This window comes from Carassius carassius, chromosome 4 (genome assembly GCF_963082965.1).
Source record: "Carassius carassius chromosome 4, fCarCar2.1, whole genome shotgun sequence".
NCBI classification, from domain to species: domain Eukaryota; kingdom Metazoa; phylum Chordata; class Actinopteri; order Cypriniformes; family Cyprinidae; genus Carassius; species Carassius carassius.
The window spans coordinates 2,291,052-2,307,309 of record NC_081758.1 but is presented as its reverse complement, the minus strand read 5'-3'; the positions used below and the strand labels follow the sequence as shown (position 1 = coordinate 2,307,309).

The 16,258-nt window shown below is 41.4% G+C and overlaps 1 protein-coding gene across 4 annotated transcripts in view; it reads right to left on the bottom strand.

Annotated features, from left to right (window-relative positions):
* LOC132132257 (ankyrin-1-like) overlaps positions 1 to 16,258 on the bottom strand; it is a 128,880-nt gene that overhangs the window by 24,296 nt on the left and 88,326 nt on the right. For all 4 annotated transcript variants that reach the window (XM_059544623.1, XM_059544632.1, XM_059544679.1 and 1 more), the window contains 2 exons: positions 5,432 to 6,083; positions 3,529 to 3,868 (listed from right to left, as the gene is read on the bottom strand). In XM_059544623.1, coding sequence (XP_059400606.1) covers positions 3,529 to 3,868; positions 5,432 to 6,083 — 992 coding nt within the window. The remainder of the gene's footprint in view (positions 1 to 3,528; positions 3,869 to 5,431; positions 6,084 to 16,258) is intronic.

Genomic DNA, 16,258 nt, shown 5'->3' with positions numbered 1-16,258 from the left:
CAGGTGGGTTACGGCCAATCCTGGACTTGCGTGCCTTGAACCGAGCTCTGCACAGACTCCCGTACAAGATGCTAATGCCCAAGCGCATTTTCGAATGCATTCGTCCGATGGATTGGTTTGCAGCGATCGACCTGAAGGACGTGTACTTTCATGTCTCCATTCTTCCTCGACACAGACCGTTTCTTCGGTTTGCTTTCGAGGGGCAGGCATATCAGTACAAGGTTCTCCCATTCGGGTTGGCCCTGTCTCCCCTGTCTTTACGAAGGTCGTGGAGGGAGCCCTGGCTCCTCTCAGGGAACAAGGTGTCCATATCCTCAACTACCTCGACGACTGGCTGATCCTAGCTCACTCTCGAGAGCGGTTCTGGTGCTCAGACACCTCGCCCGACTGGGTCTTCAGGTCAACTGGGAAAAGAGCAAGCTCTCCCCTGTGCAGAGGATCTCTTTTCTCGGTATGGAAATAGACTCGGTCGCCACGTTCGCGCGGCTTACGAACGAGCGCGCGCGCGCAGTCACTGCTGAATTGCCTGAGACAATTCGAGGGCAAGAGAGCGGTTCCACTGAAATTGTTTCAGAGGCTCCTGGGGCATATGGCGTCCACAGCGGCGGTCATACCGCTCGGGTTACTCCATATGAGACCGCTTCAGCACTGGCTTCACGACCGAGTCCCGAGATGGGCATGGCAACAGGGCACGCTCTGAGTGACCATCACTCCGGCCTGCCGCCGAAACTTCACCCCGTGGTTGGACCCCTCGTTTCTATGGGCCGGCGTGACCCTAGAACCGGTGTCCAGACATGTTTTTGTGTCAACAGATGCCTCTGCCACGGGCTGGGGTGCCATGTGCAACGGGCATTCTGCGTCGGGCTCCTGGATAGGACCCCGACTTCAGTGGCATGTCAATTGCCTCGAGTTGCTAGCAGTATGTCTTGCTCTGCACCGCTTCAGGGCCCTGCTGAAGGACAAGCACGTTCTGGTCCGCACGGACAACACTGCGACCGTAGCGTACATCAACCTCTCACGGCAGCAGTCTCGCCCCGGGGAATGGAGACTCCACCCCCAGTCGGTTCAGCTGATCTGGGAACACTTCGGAGACGCTCAGGTAGACCTGTTTGCCTCTCCAGAAAATTCCCACTGCCAGTTGTTTTACTCCCTGACCGAGGGCACCCTCGGCACGGACGCCCTGGCACACAGCTGGCCGCTGTGCCTGCGCACGTTGCGTTTCCCCCAGTGAGCCTTCTTGCACAGACGTTGTGCAAGATCAGGGAGGACGAGGAGCAGGTCCTCATGGTTGCGCCTTGTTGGCCCGGCCGGACCTGGTTCCCCGAACTTGTACTCCTCGCGACAGCCCCTCCCTGGCCAATTCCTCTGAGGAAGGACCTCCTTTCTCAGAGACGGGGCACCCTCTGGCACCCACATCTCGATCTGTGGAACCTACATGTGTGGGTTCTGGACGGGTCACGGAAGGTTTAGGTACCTTGCCACCACAGGTGGTAGCTACCATCACTTCAGCTAGAGCCATGTCCACCAGACATGCTTATGCTTTGAAGTGGAACCTCTTCGTCACTTGGTGTTCCTCACGGCGTGAGGACCCCTGGAAATGTCCGATTGGGTCAGTGCTTTCCTTTCTTCAGGAGGGGTTGGAACGAAGGCTGTCTTCTCACCCTCAAGGTCTATGTGGCCGCCATTTCGGCTCACCATGACCCTGTTGAAGGTAAGTCTCTGGGGATGCACGATCTGATCATCAGGTTCCTGAGAGGAGCAAGGAGGCTCAATCCACCTCGCCCTCAACAAGTCCCCTCTTGGGACCTCGCAGTGGTTCTATCAGCATTGCAGAGAGCTCCCTTCGAACCCTTGCTCTCAGTAGAGCTAAAGTTTTTATCTTTGAAAACTGTGCTCCTGACGGCTTTGGCTTCAGTGAAGAGGGTCGGGGACCTGCAGGCATTTTCAGTTGACGAAGCGTGCCTGCAATTCGGGGCGGCTAACTCTCACGTTATCTTGAGACCCCGGCCTGGGTATGTGTCCAAAGTTCCCACCACTCCTTTCAGGGATCAGGTGGTGAACTTGCAAGCGCTGCCCCTGGAGGAAGCAGACCTAGCCCTGGCGCTGCTTTGTCCAGTACGTGTGCTCCGCACCTACGTGGAAAGAACTCGGTGCCTTAGGACCTCAGACCAGCTCTTTTTCTGCTACGGAGGCCAGCAGAAGGGAAAGGCTGTCTCCAAGCAGAGGTTATCCCACTGGATAGTGGATGCTATTGTCCTCGGTTATCAGGCTCAGGACCTGCCATGCTCCCTAGGGGTGAGAGCTCACTCAACTGGAGCGTAGCTTCCTCCTGGGCGCTGGCGCATGGTGCCTCGCTAGCAGAGGCCAAGGGGTTGGCAGACGGCGGCAGGGTGGAGGCAGCAGAGGGCTGCCGGGGCAGGATGTGCTTGATGGCCTCGGACTGCTTCTGGGCGGCAGAGAACTGCTGGGCAAAGCTCTCTACCGCATCGCCGAAGAGGCCATCCTGGGAGACCGGGGAGTTGAGGAGCTGAGCCCGGTCAGGCTCCCTCATGTCTGCCAGGTTCAGCCATAGGTGGCGCTCCTGGACCACCAAAGTGGACATCGCTGTTCTGCTGAATGGCCGGGTCACTTGCTCGGCTCCTCAGCGAAGACTTGAATGCGAGTTGCTCGCGTTGCTCCTTATATACCCGCTCTGCGGGGCGGAGCTCGTGATGCAAATTCCACAGACCAAGGTACTTTGTGTACCATTGGCTCGTTTTGTACCACTCGAAGGTGATTGGGCTCTCGGGCGAGATCCCCATTCGTAATGTCTCTGTTCCCTCCTTCAGGGAACGAGGGTTACATACGTAAACAAGACGTTTTTTTTATTGTCCTATTGCATTATTGATAAACAATTTTTCTTTTTGACACTGTTAAGGTGCTTTGACATGATCTGTACTGTAAAGACCTATAAATAAAAGTGACTTAAATTGACACCTCTTTATTTGTGAATATGTTAAATTTTTGTTAATATCTGTATATATCTGTGGATCATAATCTATTAATTTGGAATAATGGAGAAAAAAGATCTCCATATTTTTAGTTTAGAAAATTTCCTGAAAAGCAGAGATATTTTTGGGAGATACCAACTTGCACAGCTCTACCATTAGATAAAGCGTTATAATGTGTGCCTTGATAAGCAATCGCAGGGCACTGAGGTCATTGAATTGCTGTGAGAGTTGTAACACCGTCATTACCACAGGATACCGTATAAATTAATGGAAGTGCCATAACCCAAATCCAACCTTTGGCAAAATTGTCTGTGACTTCTCTTAAAAAAACAGCTTTTGTTGTTGTTGTAAACTCCATAGATAGACAATTCAAAATGAATATTTACACCACTGTTCAAGATGTGGTAAGAGTCTTGAAGTCAACCTCTTCCATCTTTTCATTGCAGGACACAGCATAAACAGAAAGTACCTGATATATGACAACACAAATTAAATGAGATAAAAATGAATCTGAATCAAGGTCTTTCCCAACTCTTACCTGTCCTCTTAGACGCATGTCCTCCCAACCACGAATGTTAGCTGTTCTGTGCGGGAAGCCTAATCCTTTCTCAAAAGGCTGAGTTCCTTGATAATGCCCATGGATGATCTCAGAATGCCCCATGTCCCGCACTGGTTCAATTAGGGCTTCCTGGGCTAGGCAAGACTGCTTAGAATTACAGTCCACTGTGGCTTGTACTGATGACATCATAGACTCCATTGCCTGTCTAGGAAGGGAGCATTGTAGAGACCCCACTCTATTCTGTGCTGATTCTGGAGCAGAGTGCCAACCAGGAGCCCCCTGATCCTGTAGATAAGACAGGAAGGACCCACCGCTTAACCTGAGAAATGAGACAGAAAATTATAAAGAGGTAATGACAACGCAGTCTGCAATAATCACTGTTAGTGGAAGAAGATAAATTTTTGTCACAAAGAACCACAGACAGTGAAAAGAGGTTATTATATAAACAAATCCCATCCAATTAATCTTTTCCATAAATACTCTATGAAATGATCTGATGAGAGTAGAGTTTAGCTCCAGACTGCTCCAAAACTTGCTAGAAGTTTCTGGTAATCCTGCAGCCCTTAATCAGTAGGTTCAGGTGTGTATCAATTAGGGTTGAATTTAAACCAGTTTTGTGTTCAAAATTATACCCTATACCCTGATTCACTATTCCCTACATTACTCAACTAATATAGCCCACTTGAAGGCTTGAATGAAAATGAGTGAGTTTAACAATCATTGGAAAACTTAACCAACTGGCAGCTCCAGTAGCAATGAAAAGTTCAACTTTGTCATGGAAACCAGTATGTATGAACCTTGATGGAACTATTTAATAATCAATTAAGAACAAATACATATACAGGTGCCAGCTGCCAATGACGGATGAGCTGGATTTTTTTTTTTTGTTATATTCAACTGCCTAAAACAAAACAGGGTTCAAAACTTGTCTAAATATGTTCACCTTGGTCCAATTTTGTACACAATAAAGTGTAAATTTTTTACATTTTTATCATGAGATTTATATTATATAATGATATTAGATTACTTAAGTAATTATAACCTAATACTTACATTTAAAAGCATAATTTGGCAATTTCTTACCAAATAATGTTTTTGTCACTGGCACTCCAGTCCTAATTAAACAGACATGAACCAGCACATCAAGTTCTTCAGGATTACTAGAACCTTCCAGACCATTCTGTTGGAGCTAAATTCTGCAGGAAAGTGTCCCTCCATGAGCAGGATTGGAGACCACTGGTTTAGACCTTACAACTTTCAAAGAGTTTTTGTCTAATTAAAGGCTTTTGGAAAGATGTTTCATCAGCTAAAAAACTGGCATGTTGTTAAATAACAGAACAATTCATTCAACAAACTGTACTTCTATCCTTCACAGCCCGGTATTAATTATTGCCAAAAATTTATTATGGCACTACCCTGACTAAAGTTTGCTTGTAATTTAGAATGACGGGCTGTTTTCATTCTAGAGGCCAAAACTTTTTGAAGTGGGAGATCATTAGTCATTGATATTTTCAGTCCATTTTCCCAAAAGAGAAAAACTAAACTCTGTGGCACTATTTAAACATTGCCTTGTCTGTTTTCGACCAGCTCTACACAACAATGGGTCGACCGGTTACATCCATCTGGGACAAACCTAGTGTAGCATGGAGAGAATTTGGTAAACCAGTTTCACAATAGTGTAGTTTTTTGCAATTGTGTTCAGTGATGCTAGCTAGCAGCATGCAAATTATACATTTAAGCATAACCAGATGGCCTCAGAAACATTTTCAAAGGTCTTTAAAATCAAGATTTGAGAATGATTACCTGATGATACTTCCTGAGGAATATATAGCAGAGTCCCTACTGGTCAACAAAGTAATTCTAAGCCTAATGGGCAACTCACCTGTCATCACCAGGATCTGCCCGTCTTCTTAGCCCAGGTGAATCACTCATTCGAGTATAAACTCGCTGTTGCCCTGAAATGAGAGATATGCTATCTTCTAAGATTGTGCTGTCACCTCCTCCTTCTCCCAAACCTGCACTGGAACTGTCTTTAGTGTTGCTGACTTCTTGACCTACAGCCCCTTCTGACCTCTCCAAACCCTGACCTCTGTCCAGAGCATTGATGTTGACCCCTTCACTCAGACACAGCATCCCAGCAGGACTGTAATCTGAATCTGCCCCGATGGATTGATCCTCAAGTAACTCGATGGAACCACTTAACCCTCCCTGAGCAGAAAGTCCCACTGGTCCGTTTGCACCGGGAGTCCCGCTCCTCGAGGGGCCCAGACTCCTGTTCAGTAGCGCCTCAGAGTCATCAGCATTGCTGCACTCCAGTGAAGAGTCCTCTACAGCCACAATGGAAGGACTATTGCCTGAGGGCCAAACCTGTACCTCAGACATCTCCATGAGTGTGTCCTCTTCGGTGGTAGCGATGGGTGCACACTCCATGCTTGAGACTTCTTGCCAATAGGGCTCATTGCCCAGTGGCGAAGGTAGACTGTACTGCATGGAGGCCGGTGAAACTAGTTCTTCCTGTACCATCAGCCCGTAACCTGGAGTGACACAGAGAGAGGCACACTGATACAGGCCCCCCACTGCGCCCCCCAATCACCCCCCCCCCCACACACAAGTGAACCCAGGAGGGATGTGCTCCAGACCAGGGGGTTAGGGAAGGGAGATTGGAGTGCAAGCCCACTGACTTGGTGGAAAGCAAACGGGGTTAATGTAAAGAACTTAGAGAGGTTGTTGCAAGACGGCTAAAGCTGCTGTAAGCCATTTCTTGTCCCAAGTACCTCATATCAGATATCACTGAAGTAAAAAGATTTTGTGTGTTTGTTTTGGCCAACATTGGATTTGATGCTAACAGTGATGATTAAAACTGCATTTCAGTTCTGACTGTTATTACGTAAAAACAGTGTGGCTTTTAATATAAAGCAGTAATACAGCATCACACAACATAACATTTCAAGTCTAGAGAAAGTAGGCAAGGTGGCTTACATAGTTTACAGCAGCTTTGGGTCAGCAGCAAGAGCACAGGCAATTGTTGTAGCACCAAGTTTGCAATTGTATAAGACTGTCGCTGCCCCACTTGTTGTCACAAGAGATAACAGGGATAAGTCAAACCTTTTGACTGTCACCAACCAGGAGGTAAAAGACACCCCTTCAGAACTGTGGAGTTGGGGCAGAGCACCCTGTACACACATGCTTCATCTTACATGCTCTCATTCTCTGTGTCATAACATTTTGGCTTCTATCAGGCTACAGAACATGCATGCGAGCAACCAGCAATAATTAATAACCATTGTTCTCATAAGGAATGGCAAGGTCTTACACGTACACATTTGTCAACAGTACTAAACAAATACAGCTGAAATGACCTCATTACATTCATGTAACCTTGATTCAAGTAAAATAATAATACATGCAGAAAAACTCTAGTAAAGTGTGAAAACCCGTCCTCTCAAACTACAATCCAATAAGTACTTCGCACCAAAATTGGACATTACATAGACTCAAGCCTTAAAAGGGAAGTGTGTATTTACTGTGTCATTGCATTATATATTTTTTGAGCAATGTGTTCAGCAAAGTTAGCTCAACCAATGACAGGAGGTTAGGGTGAGACAATCTGGTTCCCTGATCAAAGGCAGTTCGGCTAATGGAAACTTTTTAATTTATTTATTTATTGCTATTCCCTTTGGTGACTCTAGTCTTGCGGTAATTATACACTTCTCCTTTAAATGACAACAAGTCAGCAAACAAACAATAGCTATACATATAGTGATATGCATAGGAATAAATAGATACTTATATAAATACCAATAAAAATAATTGTGGCTTTAAAGAAAAAAATATATACTTATATATCCTTAATTGTTTACAATGAGTGTGTTTTGATTTTTTCTTAAACAGCATTTATTATTTCATAAGCCAACAATATGTAAGGTCATGTAAGCACCTTAGTACTCTTGTATTATTCATAGTCTATTTTTAAAAAGAAGCACATTTTAATCACACTCATTGAGAGAAATGACAATAAACTCAAGTTTCACTGTACAATAAAGAAAGTGATGTGTATTGTCAGAGAGGGAGAATGATGTGTATTGTCCAAAATAACATTCTTACTCTGACAAAATCAATGGAACTTATTGACTAGTCTGTTTCCTCTCCTCAGTTTATGACCCCCGTACAGATAAGACCTCTCATACAGAGCACACTACACACACCAAAGAGATATATGAACCACATGGCCCTGGAATGGGAGTTCGGTGGGTGGATACACTCAATCATGTGACCTCATGCCGGTGTAGTTTCTTTGAAAATCACTAACACTTTACAGTAATGTGCCATTTGTTCTCTACATTAGTTAATATGAATTAACAATTAAAACTACTTCTAAAGCATTTATTAATCTTGTTAAATGGTAATTTTAACATATCTTAATACATTATTAAAATCAGTCAGTAAAAAAAGTTGTATCAGTCAATATTATTAGACCTTAGCAACTGTAACAAATGTATTGCTTGCTATTTGTTAATGTTAGTTAATGCATTGACTAATGTTAACCAATGGGACTTCATTTGTAGTTACCAAAAAATAATTTAAGGTTAAATGGATGTTACCTGGAATCTAATATTGTTATATATCTGAAAGAACCGGTTTAGTAATAATTAAAATTATATAAACAGTTATGTTTAGTCATCAATGATTTGGGAAACTCATTTTGTATGTGCACCTAAAGTAGTATGAAGATAAAATATGTAGAAAAATTGGAATGCAAAGTTTTGAGAAAAAACTAAAATGAAATATAATGCTGTGAATAGAATAGAATAAAATAGAATGTTCTGCATGGTGTCAGTATAGAATAAAAAGATGTTCAGAACAAAAGAGACTGAATAAAATGGTAACTAAAAACACAAAGTGGTCAAAATGTATTTATCTATGTATTTAATGCACTAAAATGTTCAATATCTTTATAACTAATTAGATCTCCTTAAGAATCTTAATGAGTTCATATGCATCTTCTTCCTGATACACTTTTACTACAGTAATTATAACTATAGACACTATGGTGTTTTGGCAGAAACCATGATTCCCCTGTTTAATTTGTTTATGACATAAAAGACACACAATATAATTTGTATAGAAGTGACAAAGGGTGCATGAGTGTAGTAAAAATGTAGTATGTATACTGTATAAAGGACAGCATCCATTTGATACATACACTTCACTTCATTAGCTCTTGTGCATTTGGTGTGTATCATAGGCCTTTTATTACAGGCAGAGTGGGAAACAGACATAGACTCACAGAATACACACACAAAAAGACAAACAAATAAGGCACAAGTCACAAGCTCATGAGAATAAAGTAAAAAATAAATAAAGTAAAAACAAAACAAAAAAAGAATACAGTTTTCAAATAGAAAACACAAGCCAATCCATAATATGTTATGTATAAACAGAAACATAACATCCACTCATACACAGAAAAAGCACAATTGTGAACAAATACTTATTTGTATAAGAGCTTAGAACTGATTGTGAGGTGTTGAACAGGATCCAAGAATTCACAGGTAATAGACAGACATGAGGAAAATGACAACATTGGGTATAATTAAGTGATTGTACAGTGACCAAAAAGGTTAAAAAAAGAAAGGTAACAGAAACATTTTTCTGTGCTCCTCAAGCAAAGAGCTTAACAACTATCAAATACCACAAATAGCACTATAAAGGCCTTCATGCAGCTCTAACATGCCAAGCAAGATTCATTGACATCATGCTAAAAAGTGAAAAAAAAAAACAAACAAAAAAACAAATCCATTTGAAGGGCATCACACGGGACGATAACAACATATGCCATAAAGACAGTTAAGTGATAACAGAATATAATTACTCCCTGAATCGAACATTTTTAGGTTAGATGAAAGCTAACTTTACGTAGACTTTATTTTGTTTCACTTATCTTCATGGTAATGCACACGCACCCCATTTCACTAGTTCACGCTTACATATAATTAGCTGAGGTATGGTATGCGTATTTGGCGTGCTGTCCGGGGAAGGGCTCCGAGCTCGGGAATGGCCCCGAACCTAGAGTACCCCCCCTTCCCCGTCTATTTATAAAGTGAACTTAAAGTGAGGAGATGGGGTGGAGGAGGGATGCTGATAAACGCGCTCCTCCCGAATCTTATTAATAAAATTTCATGAATTGTCATTGTGTCCTGTTTTAGAGCCATTCAAGCTAAAGTTTTATCAAAATCTCCAAGGAGAAGCATTCATGCCTTATGCCCTCCTGTGATACATGCAGACAGGGTCCAAAATTAACATTTAATTTTAAGAATAATAATGTGAATCTTGCTAATATATGTGATATATATGTTGCTTATACAAGTGCTGTAGTCTATTTATCCAAGATGCCTAAAATTATGTTTTTTTTTTTTTTTTTCTCTATGTGGCAATACGGCACCAAAGCAATATTTGAATAAAATTAACACATTTTTCACCCGACACTGGCAGATGTGGCATGAAGTTACTTTTGGACCCTGCATGCAGAGATTATGGAATGAGGTACATCCAGGAAAGTGCCACAAGAGCATGTCAACAGGCCTCATAGCAGAAAGACAAGAAAGGGTTGTTTGGGTAGAAGGAGACAGAGCGAGAGAGAGAGAGAGAGAGAGAGAGAGAGAGAGAGAGAGAGAGAGAAAAGGAGACAGGTGAGTCAGAAACACCTCCCTCCTGTAGGGGGCGCTAAGCATACAACTGGTGATGGAGGGGATTGATCACAGAACAGAGCAATAACTTTCCTTTCTTTGGAGAGGGGAAGGTGGCTTGGAGGGGAAAAGAAAACACACGACTGGTCTGAGGACAGAGAGATAAATGAGGGCCAGAGGTCAACATGATGTCTGTATGAGGTCAAAGGTCAGAGAGGAGGTGCATAAGAGGAGGAGGAGAAGGAGAGGAAGAAGGCTGGGCTGCATGTGACATATCAAGAAAAACACAAAGCATGGTATAAAGGGAACAGGTTTAATGCTCTGCCTGAATAAACAGAAAACTCCCGCCATTTTGCCCATTATTTCAAGATGTTGCACACACACACAAAAACCATGGCTGTCCCTTTTAAATTTACTAGGCTTTTGTAAACTATTCTTGTTATTCATAATAGACCATTAAAATTATGTGAAATCTAGGCTCTTGGCATTCAGTTGAGTATCTCACTATGGATGCAAGCTTTCAGTGTATTCCTCAGAAGCCCTGTTTCATTGATGCTTGTGTCTAGGAGTCACTCCACTCCTCCTACAAGAGTGCATTCCACTTTGCTTTAAGGGTGTGTTTACATTTTTTATTTAAATTACATTTACATTTAGTCATTGAGCAGACACTTTTATCCAAATGGAAGCAATCAAAAACAACAAAAGAGCAATGATTTACAAGTGCTATGACAAGTCTCAGTTAGCTTAAACACAGTACACTTAGGAAGGGCTTTTAAATAATATAATAAATAAAAAGAAAACAGATAAACAGAAAAATAATAGAGCAAGCTAGTGTTAGAGGTCTTTTTTTTTGCTTTTGTTAATTGTATAATAAGTGAAAAGTTTTTTGTTTTTTTAAGAATATAATTAGAATAGAGAGTGCTAGAGTTAGAGGTTCAAATAAAGATGGAAGATATGTGTTTTAAGACGATTCTTGAAGATGGCTAAGGACTCTCCACCAGGAGGGAAAATTTAATTTAAAAGTCCATAAAAGTGACTTTGTGCTTCTTTGGGATGGCACAATCAAGTGACGTTCACTTGCAGAACTAATGAATTTAGGTAAAGGGCTGCAGAGCCAGTGGTGGTTTAGTAGGCAAAAATCAATGCCTTGAATTTTATGCAGGGTTGAATTTTTGGTTCAGTTCTGTTTGCTCTAGTCTGAAGCAGTGTCGTTTTTAACACCAAACTATAAGGATATGGTCACAATGTCTTGGACTTTGGACTGAGACCCCCTGAAATCTTGGGTCTCGGTCCATTTGTTTGGTGTGCACCAAGGTGTGCGGATAACCACACTAACAGAGCAATCGCACCAGAGTTTGTTTAAATCGAACTAAAGTGTCTTAGAAAAGACGCTCTTAAACAAACACTCACAAACTTCCCTAAGCACTTTCTCTCGGGGAAATCCACACTACCATTCTGAAGTGCGTTCAACTTCATCAAGTGGACGAGAGATGTTTATATGGACAGAACATCAGCCAATCGATTTTTGGTGAGAGTCTACTTATATGTTCACTTATTTTGAGATTATCTGCTTAATACTTGTAACTAACCTATAGGATGTGTTTACACAGTAACATTTAAGTGTATTTTTGTCTTTTTTACTTCTTGTGTTTGTTTGTGAAATTTTTCTTAGCAGCTGAAGCATACATTGGGTATAGCAAAGAATTCCAAGGGTTGTTATCAAGGGTTTGGGCTATTTAAATCAACACATTGCATGGGTTCCACCAATAGTGGACAAGGGCTGCAAACTGGCTTTATGCTACTGTATATGCCATATGTACACGACATTGGTTGTCCTTGTGTAACAATGCCTAGTGTATTGTCCCTGTTAAATAAAAAAACTAATAAAATAATAAATAATGGGTCATCCGATTATTTAAAACCCCTTTCTCAGTTCTGTAATAAAGACTGACTTGCTACTTTTGTCCCAGAGAAGCTGATGACTAGTAGTTTGAAGTAAATGCTTGCTTTTTCTAAAAACAGAGGTGTCAAACTCAGCTTTTCTGATAAAATGATATAGGCTGGATATTGTGGACTAATTATAATTATGGACCACACAAGTTTTCATCAACTGGATTTTAGAGTAAACAAATGAGCCCTTGACCGTAACTCGTAATGACTGGTACAACTGGTACATGACTGGTGCCTGTTCTCAGACTCAGACTCTTCTGACATGGTGATTTACTACTCATCACTGGATCTCTGTAGCCATGTTGATATAGTGCCATATCACACTCCTGCCCATGTTCATTCATTGCATGGCTGGTCTCCCAAAAACTAAATGACCACATTTGCAGCTGCTCCAAAATGCTGAAGCCAGGCTTTTATTCGGGTAAGGAAAGTTTTTAAAAAAATAAGTCACTGTCAGGTTTAGCACTCCAAAATATTATTGACCATCTTCACCTATACTCTACCCATAACTCAGGTTATCTGATTAATTACTGTTGACTGTACTCCACTGTCACTGTAAACCTAATGGTGACCAAGCCTTTTCTATAGTAGTCTACAATAGTCTTCCTTACTATGTGAGGTCACCTCCACCAAATAGCCACGTTTAAGTTAATTATTGAAAACGCTACTTTCAAGGTATTAAAATATGATGGTTGTCCTTGTACTGATATTTCTCCATTTGTACAGCACTTAGGGTCAGCTTCTGTTGTTTCTAAATGGTTAAATAATTAAACCTGCCTACATAGTGATAGTGTCTTGGTTTTTGTAAGAACTGTGTGTGGTATATAATGAAAAGCATCCACCTCTTGCCAAGCTTGACAAGTACATTATGTCCCTAGTCTTCTTTTTCTGTTCAGCATATGCTCAGCAATTTATCTCTCTTTCCTTTGCTCGACCGAAAGAAAAAAAACTAAAAAGGGATTCTCCACATGTCTTCTACAGGGACTTTATTGAACAGCTCACATCAAGAGTACAGGCGCCACAAGCTCTACATTCCCATCAAAAGCAGACAGTTTGAAGTGAAGCATAGCTAAATGGGCTTCCAATGCATTTACTGTCTTTCAGGGACTTGAACTCCACTTTAGTGCTCACCAATTACCAATTATCTGGGACAAGGTATCTGTCATTCCAGAAAAAACTGGGAGTTGTTAAAGATCTTTTCCCTTTAGAGATGCACTGAGCCATGGAAAAGTCCAGAGCCTAATGGTCATGCAGGAGAGAAGGAGAGAAGGTAATGGCTAAATCTCCCCTGTCAGAAAAAGGAATAATCAAACCTGGATGCACCAGTGATCCCAGCTGGGATTTTCGGCACAGTTTTGATACAGATGCTGAGGCAGTGTGGAAAATAAAAGGAATGACGAGTCTTCCAAGGAAGATACAATCTGTCCATCCCATGTCCTGCCAAATTGTTGTGTATGTGGCAACAGGCCACCTTGTTGAGTCACAGTTGGATTCTATCCAAATACTTTTTTACCTGAGGGACTAACCAGCAACTCTCCCCACTAAAGAAGAGAGGAAAAAGAAGAGGGTATCTTTATGGTTTCCCTCTGCAGGGCAATAGGCAAATAAGCAGTACAAATGGCGCTCCTATGAATTCTCTCAAGCATTTCACATTCTCACAGTTCCACATACCTTCCACAGTTTTATCCTCCAAATAACATTGCATAACAAAAGAATCTACAAAGTGGGAGAACATGCGGAGAGCTCCTGCTTGTTTCGAAATGGTGAGTCACTCAATAGCTGTCCTAACACAGACCATTTGCACGTGCACAGTGCAGTGCACAAACTCACTTGCAGCTCCACCACTAGATGCCACCACGGTGATGTGCATAAACAAATGGCCAGCATGCACAAAGTCTCAGGATAGGGTCAGGTCTCTCTCTCACATGCACAAGGTGTGGATCTGCTCTCTGGAAGCAACCATCTTTGTTTTTTGTTTTTTGTTTTTTACAGGGAATGGAAACTGAGTGTGATACTAGCCAATGCCGAATCCAGGGCAGTCATCAACATTTGCACAGTAAAGTGGAAGTGATGCCTCTACCATATTTCAGAAGAGAAATCTAGCACTGATCTTAGATTTCAGTAGAGGCACTAACTGGTTTATTGAGCACATTCGACAAGGGGATGACTCCGTGGGCTCTGTTTTAGGGGTTGCAATATGGGATGCCTGTGCAGGGCTGTGGTGTCTTCACAATACATACTCAACAAGGCTTTATGAATGAAGAATGAAGAGAGGAAGAGGTACTCTTTTTTATTTAATAAATACAATGATGATAACCCCATTACTTAGAGGTAAGAGGGGTGACTAGACACAAGCATTGTATTTGCCAGTAAAAGGGACTGGCATAATGAAACAGGCATTTCTGAGAAATTCACAGAAGGGGCATATCCAGTATATAGTGAGACACCCACTAAAGTAAAGCTCTCTCTATAATCTATTCATAAACAAGTGCGAGCCAGTGTCTAATGCAATGCAGCCTGTTATTAGTCATTATTGTGCATTGTACTTTTGCTACAGACTGTGACTTTTTTTTTTAAAGCTTTGCTTAAGCTTTGCTTAAAGCTGCTCCATTACAATTAATATCTTAACATACTGTACCCTTGAACAAGAACTAAATCCTATCGGATATCACTTAAATAGGTCATGACGTTGAGTAAAGATTTTCCTGACCTGTTGAAACTTATACCCCAATGAAGAGTGTGAATTGAAACAAAGCTGCAAAAACAACTTGTTTTCTGCTTTCACAACTTTATGACATCAAATGAATGTATAAAATGCATGACTGTTTCCTGCATATTTGTTTACATCATAACCTCAATGGTTTGCCATAGTATTGTACTAAAGGAAAAAGTGAGACAGACACCAGTATTTTAGTTATATCAAAGGTGCTTCAGGCAGGATTTTTGAATTTATTTTTATGCTATAGATTGATATCTTTGATCACTGCAACACATCTCATTCCATGACTGGTGAATTTTTAATGTGCTGTTTAACAGTTTAACTGTTAAAAGTATATCTTGAGAATATGGGGTGGTGTTGGCGCAGTGGATAAGACACATGCCTTTGGTGTGAGAGACCCGGGTTTGAATCCACTGTGAGATACCAATGTGTCCCTGAGCAAGACAGTTAATATGGAAGTAAAATAATGATTTATGTCTTTGAAACAAAAAAGCATGCTGAATAGCACTAACTGAAAAATAATGCATTGCATTAACAGTACTTGCATTTTAATGCCTTGTATTTCCAGGGCTTGCATTGTTAGGTCCTGAAATTTTATATAATTGTTCATTTAAGCTGTGAATATTTCAATTCAAAATATTTCACATACCTTTTCATAATTAAAAAATCAATAATTCATATTCACGTTCCAGAATTCACTTCCAAAATATTAAATCGGTAAAAAAATACGATGTATAATATTCGACAGGCTAATTTCGGTCCATTTTATTTAACTTTCCAAATTCGCTTCCACAAATTCAGTGGTTAAAATTCGGCAGATAATTCGCCCTTTCACATCCGGGAGCTGCAGGAATAGCAGTAGAGCACAGAGGCATGATCTCCATCTGCTGTCAGTCGCTCACCAGCAGGTGGTGCAAGAGGCTGTTAAATAAGGCCAAAGCAACAGGTGGATTAAGTAATACAGTTACAAAAAAACTTATCTGCAGAAATTAAGCAAGCGCTAAGTAGAAGTTTTGATTATCGGGGCATGTGGAAAAGCTGATTGTGCGTATGTTTATTTCAAAATCTTTGCTTTTACCAAGTAAGCAGCATTCAAAGGAGATTATAATGGTGTTTTACCCAACGCTGAAGTACAGAACTAACATTACATCTAAGGAAGACATATATTGCTTTCGGTTGTTTAGTTTCCGTAACTTTGTGTCATGGCTTGTGTGTCGCTGTGCTGTTCTACTTGGGATCCCCTCACGTCACACTCCAGGATTCCCCAATGATGAGTAACGCTTCTCAATCATTTAATACTGTGATATAAGACCTCAGATCTCAGAATACATTTTATTGATGATTATGCAAACTA